At 47.6% G+C, this 14,964-nt stretch overlaps 1 protein-coding gene across 4 annotated transcripts in view; it reads left to right on the top strand.

The window, feature by feature from the left end:
- Nucleotides 1-14,964, top strand: part of LOC118383936 (liprin-alpha-3-like) — a 115,000-nt gene that overhangs the window by 87,154 nt on the left and 12,882 nt on the right. For 3 of the 4 annotated variants that reach the window (XM_052491436.1, XM_052491437.1, XM_052491439.1), the window contains 10 exons: nucleotides 2,677-2,778; nucleotides 5,433-5,597; nucleotides 5,914-5,988; nucleotides 6,079-6,138; nucleotides 6,298-6,432; nucleotides 6,574-6,666; nucleotides 7,602-7,654; nucleotides 7,797-7,890; nucleotides 8,109-8,243; nucleotides 14,350-14,433. In XM_052491436.1, the coding sequence (XP_052347396.1) occupies nucleotides 2,677-2,778; nucleotides 5,433-5,597; nucleotides 5,914-5,988; nucleotides 6,079-6,138; nucleotides 6,298-6,432; nucleotides 6,574-6,666; nucleotides 7,602-7,654; nucleotides 7,797-7,890; nucleotides 8,109-8,243; nucleotides 14,350-14,433 (996 nt within the window). Of the gene's footprint in view, nucleotides 1-2,676; nucleotides 2,779-5,388; nucleotides 5,598-5,913; nucleotides 5,989-6,078; nucleotides 6,139-6,297; nucleotides 6,433-6,573; nucleotides 6,667-7,601; nucleotides 7,655-7,796; nucleotides 7,891-8,108; nucleotides 8,244-14,349; nucleotides 14,434-14,964 lie in introns of those variants that run through there. The other variant, XM_052491438.1, reaches the window with a different exon arrangement.

The following is a 14,964-nucleotide window of genomic DNA, read 5'->3' as shown; positions in this document are numbered from 1 at the left end:
TTTTTCCCCTGTCTTCTTTTTCCCCCGTCTTCTTTTTTCCCTGTCGTCTTTTTCCCCTGTCGTCTTTTTCCCTTTTTACCCTGTCTTCTTTTTCCCCTGTCGTCTTTTTCCCTTTTTCCCCTGTCTTCTTTTTCCCCTCTTCTTTTTCCCCTGTCTTCTTTTTCCCCTGTCTTCTTTTTTCCCTGTCTTCTTTTTCCCCTGTCGTCTTTTTACCCTGTCTTCTTTTTCCCCTGTCTTCTTTTTCCCCTGTCTTCTTTTTCCCCTGTCTTCTTTTTCCCCTTTCTTCTTTTTCCTTTTTTCCCTGTCGTCTTTTTCCCTTTTTCCCCTGTCTTCTTTTTCCCCTGTCTTCTTTTTCCCCTGTCGTCTTTTTCCCTTTTTCCCCTGTCGTCTTTTTCCCTTTTTCCCCTGTCTTCTTTTTCCCCTGTCTTCTTTTTTCCCTGTCGTCTTTTTCCCCTGTCGTCTTTTTCCCTTTTTACCCTGTCTTTTTCCCCTGTCGTCTTTTTCCCTTTTTACCCTGTCTTTTTCCCCTGTCGTCTTTTTCCCCTGTCTTCTTTTTCCCCTGTCTTCTTTTTCCCCTGTCTTCTTTTTCCCCTGTCTTCTTTTTTCCCTGTCGTCTTTTTCCCCTGTCGTCTTTTTCCCTTTTTACCCTGTCTTCTTTTTACCCTGTCTTCTTTTTACCCTGTCTTCTTTTTCCCTTTTTCCCGTCTTCTTTTTCCCCTGTCTTCTTTTTACCCTGTCTTCTTTTTACCCTGTCTTCTTTTTCCCTTTTTCCCGTCTTCTTTTTCCCCTGTCGTCTTTTTCCTTTTTTCCCCTGTCTTCTTTTTCCCCTGTCTTCTTTTTCCCCTGTCGTCTTTTTCCTTTTTTTCCCCTGTCTTCTTTTTCCCCTGTCTTCTTTTTCCCCTGTCTTCTTTTTCCCCTGTCTTCTTTTTCCTTTTTCCCCTGTCTTCTTTTTCCCCTGTCTTCTTTTTACCCTGTCTTCTTTTTACCCTGTCTTCTTTTTCCCCTGTCTTCTTTTTCCCCTTTCTTCTTTTTCCTTTTTTCCCTGTCGTCTTTTTCCCTTTTTCCCCTGTCTTCTTTTTCCCCTGTCTTCTTTTTCCCCTGTCGTCTTTTTCCCTTTTTCCCCTGTCGTCTTTTTCCCTTTTTCCCCTGTCTTCTTTTTTCCCTGTCGTCTTTTTCCCCTGTCGTCTTTTTCCCTTTTTACCCTGTCTTTTTCCCCTGTCGTCTTTTTCCCCTGTCTTTTTCCCCTGTCTTCTTTTTCCCCTGTCTTCTTTTTCCCCTGTCTTCTTTTTTCCCTGTCGTCTTTTTCCCCTGTCGTCTTTTTCCCTTTTTACCCTGTCTTCTTTTTACCCTGTCTTCTTTTTACCCTGTCTTCTTTTTCCCTTTTTCCCATCTTCTTTTTCCCCTGTCTTCTTTTTCCCCTGTCTTCTTTTTACCCTGTCTTCTTTTTACCCTGTCTTCTTTTTACCCTGTCTTCTTTTTACCCTGTCTTCTTTTTTACCCTGTCTTCTTTTTCCCTTTTTCCCGTCTTCTTTTTCCCCTGTCGTCTTTTTCCTTTTTTCCCCTGTCTTCTTTTTCCCCTGTCTTCTGTTTACCCTGTCTTCTTTTTACCCTGGCTTCTTTTTACCCTGGCTTCTTTTTACCCTGGCTTCTTTTTACCCTGGCTTCTTTTTACCCTGTCTTCTTTTTACCCTGTCTTCTTTTTACCCTGTCTTCTTTTTACCCTGTCTTCTTTTTACCCTGTCTTCTTTTTCCCCTGTCGTCTTTTTCTCTTTTCTCCTCTATCAGTAGTTACCACTGATGTGCACACTGACAGCCCAGTCCCTAATATTCCTACCTGAACACAATAATCAACAGTGTTATGTTATAATGCTCCAGGGCATGTAGAATTACACCATATACTGGAAGAGCTGGACTGAGCACCAATGTCTCTCAGTGGCTTGTGGAAACGCCCATGATTCAGTCTTCACATGCTCCAGGACACGGGCGGTTGCATGCCTTTCCTTACTGTGACACTGATAGTGAATGTGTGTCACGGCTTGGTCACGCACGGGTAAAGTCCATCTGAGCCAAGATGGCCGACAGGACAGAGGATGGTACAGTGTCATATGTGGCCATATGTCAGCCTAGCCTACACAACGTGGCTGGCCCCGCCATGGCCATGAGGAATGGCCATGAGGTGTTCACTGGAGTGTTATGAGCAACCCAGGTCAGGAACATAGACATTATCTGCTCCCAGATATACGTAGTTGGAAACTCAACGTCATACTATAGTCGACTCAGTGATGGGGGGGGGGTCAGTGGAGGCTGGTGGGAGGACCTATAGGAGGACGGGCTCATTGTAATGGCTGGAATGGAATGCATGGAATGGGGTCAAATGTGGTTTCCATATCTTTGTGTGTTATCCCCTTCTATTCATCCCATTCTAGACATTACAATGAGCCCGTCCTCCTATAGCTCCTCCCACCAGCAACCACTGTGTGTGTATGTGTCACACCAGTGTGTCACAGGTCTGTAATTTAAATGTTTATTTTTTTATTGTTGAAATGTTTTTGTGCTTAGTTGTGTCTTGTTGAACTGTTTGTAATTGTGCTGTATGTATGTGTGCTAATGTACTGTAAATGATTATGGCTACACACAGTGTATTGTGAGTAACGTCGCCCCCTTGTGTCTCTGCAGGAGTTTGCAGTGCTGACCAAAGAGCTGAATGTCTGCCGGGAGCAGCTGCTGGAGAGAGAGGAGGAGATAGCAGAACTCAAGGCAGAGAGGAACAACACACGGGTGTGTGTGTGTGTGTGTGTGTGTGTGTGTGTGTGTGTGTGTGTGTGTTGAATTGTGGGCTTAAGTGTACGTCTTTGTGTCTATTGATGTGTGCATGTCTATTCATGCACGCATATGTTTACGCTTGAGTATGTCTGTATACCTATATGTTATACAGTTCAGTTTGTATTTGTACAATACATTCACAGATTTCAAAACACACTGTGTGCCCTCAGCCCCCTACTCCACCACTACCACATCGACAGTACTAAATCCATGTGTGTGTATAGTGCGTATGTTTTCGTGTGTGTCTGTGCCAATGTTTGTTGTGTCACAGTCCCCGTTGTTCCATAAGGTGTTTTTTTTAATCTGTTTTTCAAATCTAATTTTACTGCTTGCGTCAGTTACTTTATGTGGAATAGAGTTCCATGTAGTCATGGCTCTATGTAGTACTGTGGAATAGAGCTCCATGTAGTCATGGCTCTATGTAGTACTGTGGAATAGAGCTCCATGTAGTCATGGCTCTATGTAGTACTGTGGAATAGAGCTCCATGTAGTCATGGCTCTATGTAGTACTGTGGAATAGAGCTCCATGTAGTCATGGCTCTATGTAGTACTGTGGAATAGAGCTCCATGTAGTCATGGCTCTATGTAGTACTGTGGAATAGAGCTCCATGTAGTCATGGCTCTATGTAGTACTGTGGAATAGAGCTCCATGTAGTCATGGCTCTATGTAGTACTGTATGCCTCCCATAGTCTGTTCTGGACTTGGGGACTGTGAAGAGACCTCTTGTGGCATGTCTTGTGGGTTATGCATGGGTGTCCGAGCTGTGTGCCAGTAGTTTAGACAGACAGCTCGGTGCATTCAACATACCTCAATACCTCTCATAAATAAAAGTAGTGATGGAGTCCATCTCTCCTCCACTTTCTGCCAGGAGAGATTGACATGGGTATTATTAATATAATTTTTTTGTGGCAGCTGACCACATGACTGAACAGTAGTCAAGGTGCAACAAAACTAGGGCCTGTTGGACCTGCCTTGTTGATAGTGTTGTTAAGAAGGTAGAAACTAGGGCCTGTAGGACTTGCCTTGTTGATAGTGTTGTTAAGAAGGTAGAAACTAGGGCCTGTAGGACCTGCCTTGTTGATAGTGTTGTTAAGAAGGTAGAAACTAGGGCCTGTAGGACCTGCCTTGTTGACAGTGTTGTTAAGAAGGTAGAAACTAGGGCCTGTTGGACCTGCCTTGTTGATAGTGTTGTTAAGAAGGTAGAAACTAGGGCCTGTAGGACTTGCCTTGTTGATAGTGTTGTTAAGAAGGTAGAAACTAGGGCCTGTAGGACCTGCCTTGTTGATAGTGTTGTTAAGAAGGTAGAAACTAGGGCCTGTAGGACCTGCCTTGTTGACAGTGTTGTTAAGAAGGTAGAAACTAGGGCCTGTAGGACCTGCCTTGTTGGTAGTGTTGTTAAGAAGGTAGAAACTAGGGCCTGTAGGACCTGCCTTGTTGATAGTGTTGTTATGAAGGTAGAAACTAGAGCCTGTAGAACCTGCCTTGTTGATAGTGTTGTTAAGAAGGTAGAAACTAGGGCCTGTAGGTCCTGCCTTGTTGATAGTGTTGTTAAGAAGGTAGAAACTAGGGCCTGTAGGACCTGCCTTGTTGGTAGTGTTGTTAAGAAGGTAGAAACTAGGGCCTGTAGGACCTGCCTTGTTGATAGTGTTGTTATGAAGGTAGAAACTAGAGCCTGTAGAACCTGCCTTGTTGATAGTGTTGTTAAGAAGGTAGAAACTAGGGCCTGTAGGTCCTGCCTTGTTGATAGTGTTGTTAAGAAGGTAGAAACTAGGGCCTGTAGAACCTGCCTTGTTGATAGTGTTGTTAAGAAGGTAGAAACTAGGGCCTGTAGAACCTGCCTTGTTGATAGTGTTGTTAAGAAGGCAGAGCATCGCTTTATTATAGACAGACTTCTCTCCATCTTAGCTACTGTTGCATCAATTTGTTTTGACCATGACAGTTTACAATCTAGTGTTACTCCAAGCAGTTTAGTCATTATTTATTACAATATTTAGTTGAGGTTTAGGGAGTGTTTTGTTCCAAATACAATGCATTTAGTTTTAGAAATATTTAGGGCAAACTTATTCCTTGCCACCCACTCTGAAACTAACTGCAGCTCTTTGTTAATAAGTGTTGCAGTCATTTCAGTCGCTGTAGTAGCTGACGTGTTGAGTGTTGCAGTCATTTCAGTCGCTGTAGTAGCTGACGTGTTTAGTCTTCCGCATACATACACTCTAGCTTTACTCAAAGTCCGTTGCATGTCATTAGTAAAAATTGAAAACCCTGGGGGAATTTCTGATTATAACTGGATTATATTTGAGAGGCTTCCATTAAAGAACACCCTCGGTGTTCTGTTAGACCAGGAACTCTATCCACATTATAGCAGGGGGTGTAAAGCCATAACACATTTTTCCAGCAGCAGACTATGATCGATAATGTCAAAAGCTGCACTGAAGTCGAACAAGACATCCCCCACAATCATTTTATCATCAATTTCTCTCAGCCAGTCATCAGTCATTTGTGTAAGTGCTGTGCTTGTTGAGTGTCCTTCTCTATAAGCATGCTGAAATTCTGTTGTCATGTAGATCAGATCCTTATTCCAAGTGGCCCCTGCTCTCTGTGTGTCCAGCTGCTGCTGGAGCATCTGGAGTGCCTTGTGTCTCGTCATGAGCGCAGTCTGAGGATGACAGTGGTGAAGAGGCAGGCCCAGTCTCCTGCCGGGGTCTCCAGCGAGGTGGAGGTCCTCAAGGCCCTCAAGTCCCTGTTCGAACACCACAAAGCCCTGGACGAGAAGGTGTGTGTGTGTGTGTGTGTGTGTGTGTGTGTGTGTGTGTGTGTGTGTGTGTGTGTGTGTGTGTGTGTGTGTGTGTGTGTGTGTGTGTGTGTGTGTGTGTGTGTGTGTGTGTGTGTGTGTGTGTGTGTGTGGTAAAGGGCTGGACAAGGTCAGTCTGGGTGCTAAATGGAGGAGTGAGTGGGCTGGCTCCACAGGATTTATTCTTAACCTTCTGTACTAACATCCACCTCTCTCTCTCCCCTTCACTCCCACTCTCTTTCTCCCTTTCCACTATCTCGTCTTTCTCTCCCCCTCTGTCTGTCTGGGACCTCCTTAGGTGCGAGAGAGGTTACGTGTGGCTCTGGAGCGAGTGACTGTTTTAGAGGAAGAGCTGGAGTCCTCCTCAAATGAGGTGAGTTATCCTCCTCTGCTCGTTCTCCTTTTCCTCTGTCTGCAGATAAAGCATCTTTTCTAAACCTTTCTGTTCTCCATCTCGACCTAGTGCCATTCTCTACGAGACCAAATCAAAAGACGCCAACAAGGCTTAGAAAATGGGAAAGAGGTGAGGGGATTTATGCTGTATTGGCTGAAGTAAATGTTGAAGTATTAGTGTCTCATGTGCTGCATATTTTGCTTGGAGTTTAAGGAGTCACATCACATTTCCATCTTTACATGATGTTGTCTTTTCCTTGTCGTTTTCCTCTCCTTCTTCCTCCCACAGCGGCTGCCCAATGGACCCTCCTCCATCCTGGAGGATGGAGAGATTGACAGAGAGAGACAGAGAGAAACAGAGATAGAGCGGCAGAGAGCAGAGCTGGCCCAGCTGAAAGAAAGACTGGCCCTCATGTGCAGACAGGTGAGTGACAAATAGAGATAACTAACAGTTTGAGTCATACATACACCAGACATGCATGTGTTATAAGGAATATGACTTTCATAGATGTGATACTGACCCAGATGGTGGCTTCTTGTGTGTAAATATTATGTCACCCTCCAGGTTGGGGAGATCGAGGAACAGTTGACTGCAGCTAGGAGGGAGGTGACCAAGTCAGAGGAAGCCAATCAGAAACTGCAGAGGGATGTGAAGGAGGTGAGCTCTACTTCCCAATTGGTTGAAAATACACGTGTGTGTCAGCATCTCATTGCGATAGAGAAAAATGTGTGTCTGTTTTCCCTACTCTATTAGAAAAATGTGTGTCTGTTTTCCCTACTCTATTAGAGAAATGTGTGTCTGTTTTCCCTACTCTATTAGAGAAATGTAACAGTTTCCTGTGGCAACAGAGCCATTTTCCTACTTGGCAGCAATAACTGCTACTGTACTATACTGTATGTGTGAGACTTACCCTGTAGCCATGGCAACAGTATCACTAGTAAACAGGCAAGCGTGTGGATACAAGCTAGCGCTGTCACACAGCCACCTCCTCTCCCTCCTCCTCCTCCTCCTCCTCCTCCTCCTTCTCCCTCCTCTCCCTCTCCCACCTCCTCTTCCTCATTCTAACCCTCCTCTCCCTCCCCCCTCCCTCTCCCTCCTCCCCTCCCTCCTCTTCCTCCTCCTACCCCTCCTCTCCCTCTGCCTCCCACTACCCCTCCTCTCCCTCTTCCTCCTCCTCCTACACCTCCTCCTCCCCCTCCTCTCCCTCTTCCTCCTCCTCCTACCCCTCCTCCTCTCCCTCCTCCTCCTCCTACCCCTCCCTCTCCCTCCTCCTCTCCCTCCTACCCCTCCTCCTCCCCCTCCTCCTCCTCCTCTCCCCCTCCTCCTCCCTCTCCCTCCTCCTCCCCCTCTCCTTCCTCCTCCCCCTTCTCTCCCTCCTCCTCCTCCAGGACTTGTGCAATAACATCTGTCACTTGGCAGAGACGTGTTTCCTCTGTCAACAACTTCCCTCAACTAACCATTATCATACTTCAGCTACAGTTTTAGTGGTTTAGCAGCAGCGCCAAGTCTCTTTGATCATGTCTGACTTTTATGTATTTGTCCCTCTTTCTATTTTCCTCTGTCTGTCCCTCCCCCGTTCTCCTCTCTATCAGGCTCTTTGTCAGAGAGAGGACATGGAGGAGAGAATAACTACTTTAGAACGCAGGTAAATACAACTGTCTATCCACCCCCCCCTGAATACACCAGGGAATGTCTTTTGCCATAGGCAATTGTGTCTGTTGTGTTCAGTTGTATGACATTGCCTTCAAGATGTGTCTGCTGTATGTCATTGTGCTGTGTGCCTGCAGGTACCTAAGTGCCCAGAGGGAGGCGACGTCTCTCCACGACATTAAAGACAGGCTGGAGAATGACCTGGCCAGTAAAGACTCCCTCTACAGGCAGGTGGGTGAAGTGACCTGCTTTCTCCTGGTTGTTTCTGTTAGTGGAGAGGATTGGTAGTTTAGCAATGATAAAAGCTCTGCATTTTGTGTTCAGGGTTAAGAATTATTTTTGTTACTGACTGTGAGGTTAAATTCCTTCTCCTTCTCTTCCTCCTCATCTTACCTCTCCCTCTTCCTCCTCTTCCTCCTCTTTCTCCTCATCCTCCTCCACTCCTGCAGAGTGAGGAGAAGAACAGGCAGCTCCAGGAGCGTCTAGACGATGCCAAGCAGAAGCTGCAGCAGACCCTGCAGAGGGCCGAGACACTGCCTGAGATAGAGGCCCAGCTCGCCCAGAGAGTGGCTGCACTCAACAAGGTACACCACCTCCACTGTGTGTGTGCGTGTGCGTGTGCGCGTGCATCCAAGCGTGCATTCGAGTAAATATCAAATCAAAATCTGAAATAAATAAATGGCTGCTACGAGCCCTGCATGATAATGGATGCTGCTTCATCACACTATTCATCACACTGTCACATTGTAGTTCAGCCTCAGGTGCAGAACATGTCAAGAGCTCTATGACAATCGATTGCTTGTATCATAAAACTGTCATTTATAACAAACATGATTGTCAAGGAGATGTAAATGTCTCAATCATCAGCATAACCCTAAAGAACCAATTATGTAGTACTTGTTGAGGCAAGTTGGCTGAAATGTCACTCCAAATAAGATTCATGTACACTGACCTCACTGGAGGCTCCTCAGAGGAGGAAGGGGAGGTGTCACGTGGGACTAGGTGGGTGAAGGAATCAGGCGCAGAGAGTTCCACTGGGGAAAAGTGCTCTTTAATACAGCACACAAAAATGACAAGCCCAACAACACAGGGCGCGGACAACAAAGTGACTACCCAAAAACACAGGGTGCCAAGTCCAGAAAATATAACCACCTCTAAAACGCACAAACGTAACATAAAGACAATCCTGCACAAAACAAGGGCGGGTACATGTACTTAAAATAGGGAAGCTCATTAAGCCATACAAAATAACAGAGGTGAAACTAATAAGACAATACAGACAAACGAAAAAGTACCCCCCCCCCTGACGCGCGGCTCACGCAGCGCGCCGCCACCGGCCTCAAGGACGACCCGGAGAGCGAGGCGCCGGGCGATCCGGTTAGAGGCAGTGGAAGTCTCTCAGCAGAGAAGGATCCAAAATGTCCTCCACCGGAACCCAGCATCTCTCCTCAGGACCGTACCCCTCCCAGTCCACGAGGTACTGTAGGCCCCCCACCCGGCGTCTCGAATCCAGAATGACTTGAACTGTGTACGCCGGGGACCCCTCGATGTCCAGAGGGGGCGGAGGGACCTCAGGCACCTCACCTTCCTGTAGGGGACCAGCCATTACCGGCCTGAGGAGAGACACATGAAACGAGAGGTTAATACGGTAATACCTAGGAAGTTGTAACCTGTAACACACCTCGTTTATTCTCCTCAGGACTTTAAATGGCCCCACACACTGCGGCCCCAGCTTCCGACAGGGCAGGCGGCGGGACCGTGAGGCCCTCTCTATCTCCGCGTCCACCTCCCATACTACTGGTGCCACGAGACATGAAGGTGGAATGATGGGAGTTGGCTCAACGGACCGCTTTTCGGTATCATAGAGGCAGGACAGCGCGTTGGCTTTGGTGTTTTGGGAGCCTTTCCGGTACGAGATGGTGAACCGAAACCGAGTAAAATACATGGCCCATCTAGCTTGACGTGGATTTAGTCTCCTCGCTGCCCAGATATACTTGAGATTACGATGGTCAGTCCATATGAGAAAAGGGTGTTTCACCCCTCAAGCCAATGTCTCCATACCTTCAGAGCCTCGACGACAGCTAACAATTCCCGGTCCCCCATAGTTCCGCTCCGCCAGACCGAGCTTCCTCGAAAAGAAGGCACAAGGGCGGAGCTTGGGTGGCACGCCCGAGCGCAGGGACAGCACGGCCCCGACCCCATCCTCGGACGTGTCCACCTCCACTATGAACGCTAAAGAGAGGTCCGGATGCGCCAACACGGGCACATTGGTGAACAGCTCCTTCAGACGACTGAAACTCTGCCGCTTCTGCTGACCAACGCAAGCGCACCGGTCCTTCCTTCAGCAGTGAGGTAATGGGAGCAGCCACCTGACCAAATCCCTGGATAAACCTCCGGTAGTAATGGGCAAACCCTAGAAACCGCTGCACCTCTTTCACCATGGTCGGAGTCGGCCAATTACGCACGGCTGTAACGCGGTCACACTCCATCACCACCCCGGAGTTGGAAATACGATAACCCAGGAAGTAAATGGCCTGTTTGAAGAACAGACATTTCTCCGCCTTGCAATATAGGTCATGCTCCAGCAGTCGCCCAAGTACCTTACGCACCAGAGACACGTGCGCCGCGCGTGTGGCAGAATAGATCAAGATGTCATCGATGTACACTACCACTCCCTGCCCGAGCAGGTCTCGGAGAATCTCATCTACGAAGGATTGGAAGACGGCTGGAGCATTTTTCAACCCATATGGCATGACGCGGTACTCATAATGGCCAGATGTAGTACTAAATGCGGTTTTCCACTCATCTCCTCCCCGGATACGCAACAGATTATACGCACTCCTCAGGGCCAGTTTTGTGAAGAAGCGCGCCCCGTGAAATGATTCCACCGGCGTAGCGATGAGAGGTAGTGGGTAACTAAACCCCACTGTGATGGAATTTAGACCTAGATAATCAATGAACGGACGCAGACCTCCCTCCTTCTGCGTCACACAAAAGAAGCTCGAGGAGACGGGTGACGCTGAGGGCCGAATGTACCCCTGTCCCAGCGATTCAGCAACATATGTCTCCATAGCTACTGTCTCCTCCTGAGACAAGGGGTACACGTGACTCCTAGGAAGTGCAGCGTTCTCCAGGAGGTATATCGCGCAGTCCCCTCAACGATGGGGTGGTAATTGGGTCGCCTTCCTTTTACTGAAGGCGATAGCCAAATCGTCATATTCAGAGGGAATGCGCACGGTGGAAACCTGGTCTGGACTCTCCACCGTAGTCGCACCAATGGCAACTCCTATACACCTGCCTGAACACTCCTCTGGCCACCCCTTAAGAGCCCCCTGTCGCCAGGAAATCACCGGGTTGTGCTGAGCTAGCCAGGGAATTCCCAACACCACTGGAAACGCAGGTGAATCTATAAGGAACAGATTAATCTGCTCCTTATGACTCCCCTGATTTACCATGTCCAGCGGCACCGTGGCCTCCCTGACCACTCCTGATCCTAATGGTTGGCTATCTAAGGAGTGCACGGGGAAAGGTAGCGACACAAGGGGAATCCCTAGCTTTAACGCGAGCCCCCGATCCATGAAATTTCCAGCTGCGCCTGAATCGACTAGCGCCTTATGCTGTAGAGAGGGAGAAAACCTCTTTCCCTGGGTTAACACATACATATGACCGACAGGAAGCTCTGGGTGAGTCTGGTGCTGACTCACCTGGGGTGATCGAGTAGTGCTCCACCTGCCCTCCCGACTCCCAGACGAGTTCCTCCAGCACCGGTCGGCCGTGTGTCCTCGCCGACCACAACTGGTGCAGGAGGAAACTCCTCCTCCAGTCCCCCTTGAAGCTGCCCCCCCTAACTCCATAGGGATAGGAGCAGGAGGGCCGGGAGGGGGAAACGACAGGACCTGTTCCGAATGCCCGCGGGCAGCCAGCAGGTTGTCAAGACTGATGGACATGTCGATGAGATCATCCATCGTGAGGGTGGTGTCCCGACACGCTAGCTCCCTGCGGATGTCCTCCCTGAGGCTACATCGGAAATCGTCTATCAAGGCCCTGTCGTTCCACCCCGCTCCTGCAGCCAAGGTCCTGAACTCCAGGGCAAAGTCCTGCCATTCCACCCCGCTCCTGCAGCCAAGGTCCTGAACTCCAGGGCAAAGTCCTGCGCGCTCCTCGTCTCCTGACGCAGGTGGAACAGCCATTCACCCACCGCACGACCCTCTGGTGGGTGATCAAATACAGCTTGGAATCGGCAGGGTGAACTCGGGGTAGTGATCCCTCGCCGAGTCTGGGCCATACCACATTGTGTTTTTCCACTCTCGGGCTCGTCCAGTCAGACAGAAGACGATGGCGCTTGCGCTCTCTTCCCCGGAGGGCGTAGGACGAACGGTCACCAGGTAAAGTTCAAGTTGTCGGAGGAACCCCCGACACCCAGCCGCCGTTCCATCATACTCCCGTGGGAGCGCCAGCCGAAGAGCCCCGGAGCCGGATGTGGTAGCAGGGGCAGGAGGTGCTGGAGGAGGGGGTGCTGGAGATGAGGTGGGAAGGCCACTCCTCTCCCATCGATCCATCCTCTCCATCATTAGATCCATCGCTGAACCAGTCCTGTGGAGAACACTGGTATGATGGAGGACCCTTTCCTCCATCGATGGGAGAGGAGGTGCGGCTGCTCCTGCTGATTCCATGTTGTTTAGGTGCGGGATTCTGTCACGCGGGAATCAGGCGGAATCAGGCGCAGAGAGTTCCACTGGGGAAAAGTGCTCTTTAATACAGCACACAAAAATGACAAGCCCAACAACACAGGGCGCGGACAACAAAGTGACTACCCAAAAACACAGGGTGCCATGTCCAGAAAATATAACCACCTCTACCTAAAACGCAAACACGTAACATAAAGACAATCCTGCACAAAACAAGGGTGGGTACACATACTTAAAATAGGGAAGCTCATTAAGCCATAGAACAGAACACAGGTGAAACTAATAAGACAAAACAAACAGACAAACGAAAAAGGGATTGGTGGCGGCTAGTAGGACGGTGACGACGACCGCCGAGCACCGCCCGAACAGGCAGGGGAGCCAACTTCGGCGGAAGTCGTGACAGGAGGACCATCCTCCTCAGTGAATTTCATAAAAAAGAAAAATTGTTAAACATTTAAGTTACCCTTTTTAGATAAAACTATACTAAATATAATCACATGTCACCAAATAATTGATTAAAACACACTATTTTGCAATAACATCACTCTGTAATGTAGCACCATGGTAATGTAATACCAATGTAGCACCATGGTGTAGCTGGGGGATAGCTATTGTCCTCTGGGTACATTGACTTCAATACAAAAACCCCAAAATGGTTCTCACCCCCTTCCATAGACTTGCACAGTAATTATGTCAACTTCCGGAGGACGTCCTCCAACCTATCAGAGCTCTTGCAGCATGAACTGACATGTTGTCCACCCAATCAAAGGATCAGAGAATTAATCTAGTACTGAAATCATAAGCTACATCTAGCTAGCAATGCAGTGCATACATGTGTTGAGTAATTTATTTTTGGTAACAGAAAAATACTGCATGATAGCTGACTCAAAGAGAGAGAAAGACAATAGTTGAACAGTTTTGAACAAATTAATTTATTCCACTTTCAGTTTCACTTACTTAGCTAGCAAATGCAGCTAACTAGTTTAGCCTACTCAAACACCCTGCTATGTTAGCTAGCTGGCTATGACTATCCAACATAACACTGGAACTCTTCCAAGTCAAGGTAAACTTTTACTAATTTATTGCCATCGGGGCCCGAAAGTGTAATGTTACTTCATGACTGTAGCGGGTTTACTATTGTGTTATTGTATTAGCTATGTTGACTATGACGTTACTTTAGCTAATATGGTGACAACATGTAGGCTATGAGTAGTGGTTATGATATGGTTTGGCTTGGAATTTTTTTTCTTTGCCTGGTCACATAGGGGGGTACAAGGTGAGAGGAGGAGAGCGCATGGATGCAAGAAGGAATACAAAGTGGCTGCTATGAAAGTGAACTGTGTTTACGCGTGATCAGGGGTGTATTCATTCCGCCGATTCTGTTGGGAAATGTTTCTTAAACGGAAGTAAATCGGACAAAACGGGGATGAACAATCCTGAATTTGTTCAATAGAAACTATTGTTTGCAACTGTTGGACTAATGATTACACCCTATATCAGCTAGATGCAGGCAAGAGTGTGGAAGGCGGTATTGAATGTGTCACTGTCTGTCCATGTGTCACTGTCTGTCACCTCAAAATATTCTCTCAACCTGTGTACACCTACATTGTAAACTTTCATTCATAGGCTAAGTTGTCGCAACCTCATGAGGTTATAGGTCAAATTTGAGTATCCTGTAGTAGCCTAAACCTATCGTTGTTACATTGAACTGGGTGAATGGAATATGAATGACAGTCATATGCTGTAATAGAAATAAGGCCATGCTCATGAAAAACAAAATCTTAAACAGCACTGACCCCCACTGTCTGACATCTGCAAACAGATCAAAAGTGAATGTGTATGCTAGAAAACATCCTACTGTGTTTGACTATGATCTGCACAGACAGGAGATCACTTAAATCAAACGTTTTACCCAACCCAAGGTTGCGCAGTCATAATTATGTTCTATCAACATTCTGACATGCTGCCTGTTTTGACTCCCCACCCTCCTCTTGCATCACAGGCTGAGGAGCGTCATGGTAACTTTGAGGAGCGACTGCGACAGATGGAGGCGCAACTAGAGGAGAAGAATCAGGAGTTACAGAGGGTGAGTCATGCTCGCTCTCCCTTTTCCTTTTCTCCCTTCCACCCCCTCTTTCATACCATTCCTTTATCACTCTTTACTCTACAATGGCATACTAATGTTCTAAACCCTCTATTTGTCAGTCTGTATTCAGATCCCAATCTCCTTCTCTCTCACTCAGTCAAGCAGAAAGGTCGCTGTTAACTATCCGCCCACCCTCTGTCCTTCCATTTTTCTATTTTACTCTCTCCCTGCCTCAGGGCAAGGGAGGCACACAGAGTTTCCCAACTGGAGAAGCCTTGTCCAAGATGGCAACAGGATCAACAGTAGAAACAATGACAGACATAAAAATACCTCACTATTTAGCTCCCTAATTTCTCTTTCTCTCTCTTTCTCTTTCTCTTTCTCACTCTCACTCTCTCTCTCTCTCTCTCTCTCTCTCTCTCTCTCTCTCTCTCTCTCTCTCTCTCTCCCTCTCTCTCTCTCTCTCTCTCTCTCTCTCTCTCTCTCTCTCTCTCTCTCTCTCTCTCTCTCTCTCTCTCTCTCTCTCTCTCT

Source organism: Oncorhynchus keta, chromosome 32, assembly GCF_023373465.1.
Source record: "Oncorhynchus keta strain PuntledgeMale-10-30-2019 chromosome 32, Oket_V2, whole genome shotgun sequence".
Lineage (NCBI taxonomy): Eukaryota > Metazoa > Chordata > Actinopteri > Salmoniformes > Salmonidae > Oncorhynchus > Oncorhynchus keta.
Note: the sequence above shows the minus strand (reverse complement) of the source record. Positions and strands in the feature narration are given on the sequence as shown.